General features: G+C 43.5%; 1 protein-coding gene across 3 annotated transcripts in view; it reads left to right on the plus strand.

Moving 5' to 3' along the window:
* Positions 1-12,814, plus strand: part of RIN1 (Ras and Rab interactor 1) — a 52,690-nt gene that overhangs the window by 19,940 nt on the left and 19,936 nt on the right. For all 3 annotated transcript variants that reach the window (XM_033957244.1, XM_033957243.1, XM_033957245.1), the window contains exons 5-6: positions 1,927-1,999; positions 2,122-2,213. In XM_033957244.1, the coding sequence (XP_033813135.1) occupies positions 1,927-1,999; positions 2,122-2,213 (165 nt within the window). The remainder of the gene's footprint in view (positions 1-1,926; positions 2,000-2,121; positions 2,214-12,814) is intronic.

Consider the following 12,814-nt stretch of genomic DNA (forward strand, 5'->3'; position numbering starts at 1 on the left):
ATTAGGTAGAGTAAGTCAGGAAAAAATGCTTGAGTACCTGAATGTTAACCACTTAGACTATTAGTGGTATATAAATACTTAAATAAAGAAATACATACAAGGCATAATACCCTTTTTTCAGTCACAGCCCCTCAAATTTGGAATTTATTACCTGCTCAGCTGAGGTAAGAAAAAAAAATCTTAGATAAATTCAAAGGGAAACTAAAAAGTTTCCTGTTTAAGGATGCTTTTGGATCATAACCTTTTCGAGGCTCAAATGCTTTTGAATCTTAAATCTAGCGAGGCTCTTGCTTAGAGATATGTTCAATCCTTATGTATTTTTCCTTTTTTGTCCTCTTTCCTATATTGATTATAGTTCCTCCTGTTTCCCGTTTGTTTTATAGTATACCTGTGTCCGTGTTCACGTCATTGTCTACTAAATTCTTTGTCTTCCCTATTTTTATTGTACATCGCTTTGAAATTCTGAAAAAGCGATCTAATCAAACTCTTAAATAAACTTGAAACTTGGGAAAGGACATTCAATGAAAGGGAAGAAAAGAACGACATAGAATGCTGCTCACTAGTCTGAGGCAGCAAATGAGTCCTAGGCATCCTTCAGGCCTGATCTTTATCTTTGATCTTTATCTTTATTTAAGTTTTTGATTAAACGCTTATCCAAAAGTACAAAGCGTACAAAATATTTAAAAATAGCTGGAAGATAAACATTTCAACTTATTAGACATACATTAAACTAATTATTAGACATACATGAACAATGGGAAAAGGGGGAGAACCACAAATTTTATAGAAAGAATACATAGAAGGAAAATACAATAGGAGACGGGAAAAGGTTAAAAATTGCTGGCACCTGTCGTACCCTTATTTTTTTCAGTTACTGCCCCTTTGATCTGGAACTCTCTCCCTCTATACCTAAGAGCCGAACGAAACTTGCAGAAATTCAAAAGCAGTCTAAAGTGTTTCCTCTTTAAAGATGCCTATAACTGATTTAAATCTAATACAGGATTCCTCCAGGTGAAGCGTTAAGGGGAGTGCATTCCAAAGAATGGGGGCTGAAACACTGAAAATTCATGTGCGAATGGAATCAAAAGATAGTTCTGAATGAAAATATAACCAATTGGTCTGAGTGAGTTGACAGAGGGTCCTAGAAGGAGCAGAGGGGATTAATAAACGAAAGGGGTAAAGGAGGCCCAGTGAATGGAGTTTGAAGGTGATTATATGAGAGACAGAAAGCCAGTGTTCTGTGCACAGAAGAGGGTTGACGTGGCCGTATTTTTTTGGAGTCGGTAATTAATGGACGAATTTTGTACAAGCTGGAAATTATGAATATATCTTGTACTCAAACATCCTGTAGTAGAGAATTGCAGTAGTCAAATTTTGTCATGACAAAGGAATGAGTTAGAATGTGTAGAGCTGATGTATCAAAGAGATGATGGACAGAGTAAATCTGTATGATATCTGAATGGGACTCTGATAAATAGCTACCTTTCAGCTGTCCGTGCTGTTTTCCTATATGTATCAGTGTGATATTTGCATGGAACTGTGATGAAGATCACCTTTCAGCTCTGCATGCTGTATTGCTGCTTTTTAAGTATCAATGTTGACCACTGCATGGGGTTCTGATAAAGATCTGCCTTTCAGCTATCCAAGTATCAATGAAATTACTGTTTCTCTAGAGACAGAGTTGATAATTTATTCTTGGTTTCTGTCTCTGTGAATTGTTTAACAGTGCTCAAATGTTTTCCTTTTATTTATCTGTTTTTCCTAGGTATTACTTGTACGATCTCTGACGGTGATACATGTTTAAGTTCTGCTGTTACAACTTTGTTTGGCTATTTAAACTATTTGTACCAAAGAGAATTTCTTTCAAAAGGCAAGTTATAAATCTTAGTAAATGAAACAGCCTTTCTGCTGGTTTTCACTTCTTAGGAGTCTCGCTGGAGGGATCCAGTGTCGCCTTTCCAGACCTCTTTCGTCTCATTGCGTCCTACTGCGTGAGCAGGTGAGAGAAGTGGTGGCCTGCAGCTTCAGGCACCGTGAGACGCAGGACCTTGCTGTCCAGGCACATGCGACCTTATTTCACATTTAATCATTAGGATCCCGAATTTCTTCTCTCTTTTGCAGGGAAGTCCTCCCATCCATCCTGAAGCTGCCCGAGGCTATCGTGAAGGCCACCTCACACAAGCAGCTGGAAGCCATCTCTCACCTTGGGGTTGGTAAGTGCCTATTCCACCCCCCCCCCTTCTCGCCTCCGTCCAGCCCACTGCCCAGTTCTTGTCTACATATTTAAAAAGAAATTTCAACACAGTCTTGCCCCCCTCTTTCACTAAGGCGCGCTTGCCGATTTAACACGCACTAAACGCTAACACATCCATATAATACGATGTTCGCGTTAGTATTTAGTAAAAGGACAGATTACAAATATCATAACATAATGCAAAGGCAAAATATACAGTAACTTAATAATAGCACACTAAGGCATCTTGTTACGAAGCATTATACCAATGGACATTAGTGTGCACTAAATGCCTCATGTCATTGGGGGCTCTTCAATACCTATAGGCCAGTGGTTCCCAACCCTGTCCTGGAGGACCACCAGGCCAGTCAGATTTTCAGGATAGCCCTAACGAATATGCATGGAGCTGATTTGCATGCCTGGCACCCTCATTATTTGCAGATCTCTCTCATGCATATTCATTAGGGCTATCCTGAAAACCCGACTGGCCTGGTGGTCCTCCAGGACAGGGTTGGGAACCACTGCTATAGGCCACATAATAATAATAATTTATTTCTTATATACCGCTATACCGTGAAGTTCGAAGCGGTTATGGCATTCAGCACTCACTAATTTCTGTTAGCATGTGCCTTAAAAAGGACCTTAAAAATACATTGGTTAAGAACTATAATATTTATTGATTTATTTAATTTTCTATCCCATTCTCCCCAGCGAGCTCAGAATAGGTTACAGGGTTAAACATACACACAATACTCAAAATAATCACAGATTTGTTACTCTGCAATAATCATCATTACTTTCATTATAATATTATATGTGAAGTGCTCAGACCCAAACCCAGTGCAAAGTGTTAATCATAACAAGGGCCACTAAAGGGACCATCATAGCATCCACGGTCTCATACCGCCTAAAAATACCTTCAACCGAAGCTTAATACATATTCAATACGAATGAAAGGGACTTATCTTATTTAGCTTTTCACTGACGTTCTTTGCTGCTTAATTTCATAAATGTGCCATATACAGTCCGAACGGTTACAATATGTCACGTTTATGATAGAATGTGACTGAGAGGCCGTACAATGAGAGGCTAGAGAAACTGGGCCTCTTCTCCCTTGAAAAGAGGAGACTGAGAGGGGACATGATCGAGATATTCAAGATAATGAAGCGAATTGACAGTAGAGAGAGAGAGAGAGATTGTTTACCCTCTCCAAGGTGGAGAGAACGAGAGGGCACTCTCTAAAGTTAAAAGGGGATAGATTCCGTACAAACGTAAGGAAGTTCTTCTTCACCCGGAGAGTGGTAGAAATCTGGACTGCTCTTCTGGAGGCTATTATAGGGGAAAGTACCATCCAGGGGATTCAAGACAAGGTTAGACAAGTTCCTGCTGAACCAGAACGTACGCAGGTAAGGCTAGACTCAAATAGGGCACTGGTCTTTGACTTAAGGGCTGCCGCGTGAGCGGGCTGCTGGGCACGATAGACCACTAGTCTGACCCAGCAGCGGCAATTCTTATGTTCTTATACTTGTAGGTCATTAAGAGGAGTTTGAACTGTCATGTGGAAGCAGATAGGGAGCCAATGAAGTGGCTTGAGGAGAGACGTAATGTGGGCATAGTTCCATTGGCGGAATATGAGGCATGCAGCAGAGCTCTGAACAGATTGAAGGGGAGAGAGATGGTTTAGTGCAGGGATCTCAAAGTTGAGGGCCGCAATCCAGTCGGGTTTTCAGGATTTCCCCAATGAATATGCATTGAAAGCAGTGCATGCAAATAGATCTCATGCATATTCATTGGGGAAATCCTGAAAACCCGACTGGATTGCAGCCCCAAGGAGGGACTTTGAGATCCCTGGCTCTTTAGCGGAAGGCCAGTGAGAAGCAGGTTTCAGTAGTCTAGGTGAGAGGTCATTAGGGTATGGATGAGGGTCTTGGCAGTGTGCTCAGAAAGGAAGGATCTGATTTTAGTGATATTGCAGAGAAAGAAACGATAGGTTTTGGCAATCTGTTGGAGAAAGATGAGTCAAAGGTTACCCTGAGGTTGCCAGCCAACCACTGCACTAACCATTCGGCTACTCCTCCACTCAACTCCACCCTGAAAAGTGAAGGAATGAAGATTTCGTAAGCTGATTGCCTGAAAAGATAGTACCTCTATTATATTTGCTGATCATGGTGTTTATGCAAGATGGTACAATTTAAGAGTCCATAGTTTTGGCATTTTTGTGGCCTTATAAACAAATAATAAAAATTTTTAATTGGATTTGCCATAGCACAGGAAATCAGTGTAAAAAAGACAAAACATGCATGATGTGATCAAACTTAAGACAGTTAGATACTAATCTAGCAGCCGTGTTCTGAGTATCTTGTAAAGCACGGAGGACATAAGCAGGTACCCAAAAATATAAGGCATTACAAGAGTCAAATGAGGCAATATTGTGCTTTTAAGACTGTCCAAAAATTGTCTGAGGTTAGAGAATCTCACCAACCAGTTTCGGTTGCAAAAGGAAGAGAAGTTAGCTAATACTGAAGATGGGGGAGGGGTGATGACAATACTTTTTCTAAAAGGTATTTTAGATCTAAGAGGAAGTGTAATAAAACTAAACTTTAAGAGACAAGAGGGGGAAGTGGAGGATGACGTTGAGGTGGACAAGAAGAAAACAGAATTGCAAAATGAGTATTTCTGTTTGGTGTTCACTGTGGAAGAAGGCTAGAGTAGAACCACAAAAAATGTCAATTATAGAAACAGAAATGGGTAGCTCTCAACCCCTTCTCAGAAAACTGTCTATGTTTGCCAGGAGCTAACACATTGCAAAGCAGATAAGACAGAAAGGTCCCGATCCAAGATGGCCGCTGCCTAAACGATCGGGTACACGCCCCCGATCGGAGCTCTTCTAGTTTAATGATTTTTGGCTGGTGACTGCGTTCCCGGCGTGCTCGTACCTATTTCTGCGACGCGATGCTGAAGAGGAGAGGCAGGAGCACTGCTGGCGCCTCGTGGTGCTCCGAGGTGCCATCCCTCGGCAACATCGAAGAACTCCTTTGCAGGATGCATGGAGCTGCTGCGGTGAATCCGAACGCTAGCCCGCTGAGGATCCCGGGTGTGAGTGAGACCGACGGGACTCCTCTTGGGCCAGACACCACCCTTAGCCCAGATGTTAGAGCACCGCCTCCTCCACCACAGTTGGCCAGCTCACCCAGGGGTCAGGAAACCCCGGAGGAAGGGGTATTACTTTCCCCAGAGGCAGACAAATTAACACCAGGAAGCTTGGAAATGGAGATCCCGGTTCGGGCAAACTCCAGGGAAGACTCTGTGGGATTTACAACACCCGGAGGAGGATTGAACCAGAAGGAACAGAAACCAGAACAAACCAAGGAAGGTGAGAGACTCTGCACTACAATACAAGCTACTTTTTGGGATAGACCTGCTGAGGTGACCTTAGAAGCCCTTTGGGACCTGGTAGCAAATTTTGGGAAGGTAATTAGTCCCAATTTCCAACAGATTGAAAATAAACTTATCCACCACTCAGAAGAATTAGAAAAATTAAAATTGGATATGACTTCTTCTAATAGTTTACTTGAAAAGACTGAGCAGGATATGGTTTCAATAAAACAACTCCAGGAAGCTATAATTAAAGACAACTTGAATCTTAGAAGAAAAGTGGAGTTATTAGAAAATCAGGCACGTAGTAATAATTTGAGATTGATAAACTTTCCAAGAATAACTATGGTAACACCTAGAGATATGCTCAGGAGATATTTATTAGAAATTTCGGAAGTTCCGGAAGGTAATCTTCCACCATTCGTTCAAGTTTATTATCTCCCTAGCAAAATTCTGCACCAACAGCAACCTGAGCCTACTAAAGGACAAGTAATGAATATAAGAGTTTCTGGAGAAGTCAGATAAGGAAGTGATAACACCTGCAATGCTTCTCCCTGCTTCTCCAACACAGCAACGGATCAGATGCATGCAGCAGCGACTGCTCAAGCCTTATCCACCCCCACCCCCAACGTCAATTCTAACATTGGAGAGGAAGTACCGGGCCAGCCAATCATTGCCTTGCTGGCCTGTAACTTCCTCTCCAATGTCAGAATTGACGGGGGTGGGGGTGGGTAAGGCTTGTGCAGTCGCTGCTGCATGCATCTGATCTGTTGCTGTGTTGGAGAAGCAGGGAGAAGCATTGCCTTTAGATCGCCTGTCCCGTTGTCCCCATGCACAGCTTTGGGATGCTTTTTCTGAAAACTGGACATTTCGGCGTCCCGAAGCTGTGCATGGGGACAACGGGACAGGCGATCTAAAAACGGGACGGTCACATTAGGTATATCCAAGATATTATAAGAAAATGGGAAAGATCTGGCCATTCCATTGCCAAACAAATTCCTTTAATTTCATTGAAACTTCTGTTAACACAGACATAATCCACTGCTGATCTCATCTTCTTATGCTTATGGCAATAATTTTTAGTCACTACCTGTAAAACAGACAAAACATCACTTAAACCCATCTCCCTCACACTGTACTTTACTGTAGCCAGAAGTGGTTCTGGAGATGGGCAGAGAGGAATGGCTTAACAATTGGGCAGATCAGGGTATCACCTAGGGTGGCAGCTTCTGGAACCGTATTGGTAGAGTTACCATATGGCTACAGAAAAAGGAGGACGGATTAAGACATCCGAGTTTTACTTCTACTGAAAGCAATGGAAGTAAGGCAGACATATAGAGACATCTGGGCTTTACTTCTATTGAAACAAATGGAAGTAAAACCCGGATGTCTCAATCCGTCCTCCTTTTTCTGGAGCCTGATGGTAACCCTACATATTGGTCCTCCCTTTTCTTTTTTTGCTTTAAATAATAATGAACTGCAATGCTGGCAGGTGAAAAACAAAAAGCTTCTCCTCCCCTCCCCATCACTTAAATAGTTGGAAGTCCCTCTATTCAATTCCTCACCCTAATCCTTCTTTTTGGAAAAGTAGGATTCCTTTATTGGACAGTCTGCCCCCTAGTGGTTTTATACATTGTATACCATGTTCCATTAAAGCAGTGGTCTCAAACTCGCAGCCCAGGGGCCACATGCGGCCCGCCAGGTACTATTTTGAGGCCCTCGGTATGTTTATCATAATCACAAAAGTAAAATAAAACAGTTTCTTGATCATATGTCTCTTTAGCTATAAATGACAATATTATTATTAAGACTTAGCCAAAAGGAAAGAATTATAAATTATAAAGAGTTTTACCTCTTGCAAAATTGTCATTTCTTTAATAAGACATTAACTATTTTTTTCTGAGGCCCTCCAAGTACCTACAAATCCAAAATGTGGCCCTGCAAAGGGTATGAGTTTGAGACCACTGCATTAAAGGTAGTGCTAGCATGATCATGCCCATTGAGTTTAATCATCAAAATCTTGGGGGAGTCTGGAGTCCTGAGAGTTAACTGAGGTTGGGCACAAGACTGAAGGTTTGCCCAGGGCACTCGATATTCTTCTGTTGGTTCTGATGGCAGAGGTCCCTCTTCAGCAAATGGAAAGTAGGGAGGAGGTTGGGAACCACAGGCCAGCTAGTCTGACTTCTGTGGTGAGTAAATGAATGGAAATGCTTTTAAAACAGAGGGAAGAGAGATTTCTGGAATCAAATGGATTGCAGGATCTCAGGCAGCATGGCTTCACTAGAGGTAGGTCTTGTCAGACAAATCTGATTCATTTCTTTGGGGAACCAGAGAGTTAGATCGAGGAAGAGCGCTAGATGTGGTGTACTTAGATTTTAGCAAAACATTTTAAAAAAATATTTTTATTTATAAAATTTTTAATTAACAATAAAACATGATGTACAGTATATATCATTTGGCTGCAATACATGCAGGAACAAGTTTCAGAGCAGTATATAAGAAAGAACAAAACGCATCAGTGTTTAAAACGTTATTGTTGTAGAACTATAGAATAAAAAATTATGGCCCTCTTTTACTAAGGCGTGATAAAGGTTTCTACCGTGGCCCCGGGCATTAAATGCTCCGATGCTCACAGGAATTCTATAAGCAACAGAGCAGCGTCGGAGAATTTAGTACTCCAGGCCACAGTATAAACCTCTATCGTAGCATAGTAAAAAAGGGGAGTTGTACATAATATCTCATCAGGGAATGAGAACAATGAGAGTCCAGAGGAGACCAAGCTTTATGAAAGACTGGCTGATACCCTTAAAAGCTAATACTTCTTTATGTGCACAGAGGGTATTCCACTACTCAAAATAAGATGCATTGAGATTGCTTTTTCCAGTTTAAAACAATAATATGTATAGCTAACACAGTCATTACATTGAACACTTTAGAATAATTGGGATTACTAGCAGTGGCGTAGCAGATGAGGTTGGCTCCTTGGAATCACCATGCCGTACACTCCCCTATTCTTCCCTTCCGCTTGAGGGCCCCTCCCCCTCTCGAAATGTTCACCGGCGCGAGTGGCATCTTCCACCTGCTGCTTGCACCGGCCTCAGCTCCCTTCTGATATCACATTCTGGTCCTACTTTAAGACCCATAAGTCACTTTTGAACTTAAATTTGTTCATAGACGGGATAGTGCCAATCTTGTTTTGCTGTTTGTTTTATTTTGAAGAAACGGAATAAACAGTAAATGAAGAAAAAAATGAGAAATAAAAGTCCAGATCTCTCCCACCACCCAAATTTTTAAATAGCTCTTTTCTAGGGTCTCCAAATTCTGCTGTACAAGTTCAGTTGTGCAGCGCCATTTAGAAAACAAGAAAGTGTCGAAGCAAATGCAACAGGGAGATTCCTCCTGCTTGAAGATCTGTGGTGCAGCCAGATAGGGTAGGGAGTGGGGGGTGAAGGAGCTCGGGGGGGGGGGGGGGAGGGTGAATCGTCTCAAACCTGGGAAAGGAGAGCAGGCCGTGGATGCTTGTAAGATTCCTGCAGTGGGAGGTTGTGGAGATCTATGATGTGCCAAAAGGGTAAAATCTAAAAATGAAACAAAACCCAAATGAGTCAATATTCAACCAGACTGGTTGGCATTTTTTAAATGCCAGATACCACAAGTACATTAAATCCAGATATTTAATGCTAGTGCCCAGACTGTGGCCAGCACTGAATATTGAGATAGAGAAGCCATACAGCTTATATACTCCGAGCCCTGCAACCCCTCTACCACCATAAAATTACCAAGAACCTGCCAAGTAGAAGCTTGTGACCATTTGGGTCTCTCACTGCGTGGCCCACTGCTACAGCCTCCATTAACTGCTTTTTTGAGTGTGGTAATCACCTTACCAAGTGTAAAACAGGCATCCTGCCTGACATGCCATGCAGCAATTCCCCTCCCCATAAAGTCCTGCTGTGCAAGGGGATCTCAGCAATGACCAGAACCAGGTTATCAGCCCCGGGTGCCATGTTGGTCGGGGTGCCAACACTCCTCCTCCTCTCTTCCCTCTCCCCCGCCTCTTCCCATTCCTTCCCTCCACGTGCATGCCCTCCTTCCCTTCCCCCATACCTCTAGTGGAAGTTGTTGTTCGCAGCAGTCAACAAAGTGCTCTTTGCGACCCCGTTGGCTCTCCCGCTGACATCACTTCCGGATGTCTTGCATAGGAAGTAACATCAGAGGGAGAACCTATGGGGTCACGAGGAGCACGTTGTTGACCAATGTGAGTAACAACTTTAACTAGAGGTGTACAGGGGAAGGGAAGGGGGTGCAGGCGGCAGGCAGGTTTTGGGAAGGAGGGGGGAGGCACGCAGCAGGGGTGGTGGAAATGAGGGCGGGGCAGGAGCGCCCCTCACCCTCGCTACACTACTGATCCATATGAACTCAAAAGTGGTCAGAATCACACATCTGTCCTCTGCTACATCTTATTTCCTCTTTCTCCTCATAGGAAAAGAGTAAGACTTTTAGTCCACGCATCCTCCCCTCACCCCCACCTCCCCCGGATCACTGCTGATATAAAGAGAACCAAATAATCAGGACTACTCAAATCAATTCACTTCCTAACCAATCAAGATGACCTTTATTCTATTCAATCACTGTGGTGCTATAATTCCAAAGCACACTATTTGGAAGCTTAAGGCTTGCTTCATCTGTCTTCAACTTGCTAGTATTAAGGAGGAGCTCTGCAAACTTAAACAGGAATTGAATACAATTAAAGCACTCCACAAAATCATACCAACTTACCACCTCTACCTCTACCTCAAAGAATAAAAACGCCCAGAAATAAATGGGTCACAGTAGGCTCAGGAAGACTGCGACATGTAACACAGAAACATCCACCTTCACAAATATTACTTCTAATGAATTCCATTGCTGCACTAGTACACTGTGATACTCAAGAAAATAGAAGGGAGGTGGGACTGGAACCAGTGAAAGTAATTCAAGAGAACAAGAGCACCCTAAGCACAAATAAAAAAGCCCAAAACAGAAAACTATTGCTGTTGGGGGATTCCATCATCAGAGGCATTAACCTTGGACGTCAGAGAAGGCTTCCGGTTCAGGCGCAGGACGCATGTTGGGGCCGCTGCCCATAGCAGTGAGGAAGAGGGAGCCAGCCTGAAGATAACCTGCCGAAACAGTGGGGGGAAAGAAAGTTGCGTCAGAGGAGAAGCTTCTGCCCGCAGACGCATGCGACTTCATGCAGGCTCCAGCAGCTTGCACAAATTACACTGTAACGTGCCACAAAGATAAGAGGGAGGGAGATGGTCAGACCGCGTGACGTGTGCTGAAGGGCGGTGGAAAGGAACAGACGCTGAAGGGGGTGGCGAGAGGGATGGGTTGTGGTGGAAAGGAATGGAACAGATGCTGAAAGGGAGTGGAAAGGAGCAGATGCTAAAGGGAATTGTGGAAGACAGAGTGGGGAGAAGACGCTGAAGGGACATGGGGAACAGAGAGTGGGGAGAAGACACTGGAAGGGAAGAAGACAGAAATGCCAGACTATGGGTGGAGTAGAGGGAAGAAGATGGGTGCCAGACCAATTGGGGGTGTATGGAGGGAGAGATGGAAGGGAGAGGCACAGTAACAGAGCAAATTGAAGAAGCAGAGAGAAGGCAGATAGTGGATGGAAGGAACTGAATGAAGAGAAATTGAGGAAAGAAGAAACCAGACAACAAAGGTAGAAAAAAAATTTCTATTTATTTTCTTTCTTTTTTTTTTGCTTTAGGATAAAGGAGTATATTAGTTGTGTTGATGAAAACAAAGCCCTGTCAGCTGAACATCTCTTTCTCTAGTTCAGCAGCCAGAACTTTGATTTATAAGGAAGGAATAAGCTAAATATTGCAGTACTGAGGCTTGTATGGATGCTGCGGGGACAGTAGTTGCGGGGATGGAGTGGGGACGGGGGCGGTTACAGGGACGGTGGTCATGGGGACGGGGCAGTGACAGGGACGGTGGTTGTGAGGACAGGGCGGTAATGGGGACAAATTTTTTTCTCTGTGTTATTCTCTAGTTCAAATACTTGAAAGGTATTAACTTAGAACAAAATCTTTTCCAGAGAAAGAAAAATGGTAAAATCAGAGGACATAATTTGAGGTTGAGGGGTGGTAGATTCAAGAGCAATGCTAGGAAATTCTACGTTATGGAGAAGGTGGTGGATGCCTGGAATGTGCCCCCGAGAGAGGTGGTAGAGAGGAAAATGGTGGCAAAAGTTCAAAGAAGTGTGGGATGAACACAGATCATCTAGAATCAGAAAATAATAGTAAATATTGAAGAACTTAGGCCAGTACTGGGCAGACTTGCATGGTATGGGGCTCATAATCGAAAGAGAAAAACGTCTAAAAACCGGCCTAAGTCGGCACTTGGACGAACAATGTCCAAATACGTCCAAGTGCCGATAATAAAAACGGGTTTTGGACATATTTCTAAACGACCTAGGCCTTCATAGTGCCACTGAACGACCAAAGCTAAATGGGGCGTTTCAGGAGGAGTGTCGAGGGCGGGACGTGGGCCAGCTTAGACTTAGTCTTACAGCATGTATAACCGAAAGTTATACAGGCCAGGATCGATGGAACTTGGACGTTGTGACTTAGACCATTTAAAACATGGTCTAAGTCACAAAAACCCACCTAAAGTCACCAGATAAGCACTGTAAACACATAAAACAGATCCCCCACACACTACCCCAGTGATCACCGACCCCCCCCCAACCCCATAAAAATCATAATCATACCTTTAAAATTCAGTCTCCAGACCATCATCACCTGGCAGCCTGGCATAGGAAAGCCTAGTCGTCCAGCACAGGCGGCTTAAGCCGGCTTGGGGGTGGGTTAGGGACTCATGGAGAGGAGAACCCATGCCCATAAGCCCCTGTAATCACTGCATTGATACTTAAATATGTGCACTCCCCTATACACCCCCAAAACCCTTTTTTACTGGCATATAAGTGGCTCCTGCAGCCATAAGGGCTATTAGGGTGGTAGATAAGTGGGTCTATGGGATTCTGGAGGTGGTTTGGGGGGCTCACCATGACCTATAATGGAGCTGTAGTGAGGAGAGGACATGGCACCCTTTTTGTGAAGTTCACAGCAGTGCCCTGTAAGGTACCCCACTATTTAGGTGCCATGTCTGGGTGTTCAGTCCATCACTTTGCAGACCCCTCCCACGTCCAACAGGGCT

Source organism: Geotrypetes seraphini, chromosome 8 (genome assembly GCF_902459505.1).
Source record: "Geotrypetes seraphini chromosome 8, aGeoSer1.1, whole genome shotgun sequence".
NCBI lineage: Eukaryota > Metazoa > Chordata > Amphibia > Gymnophiona > Dermophiidae > Geotrypetes > Geotrypetes seraphini.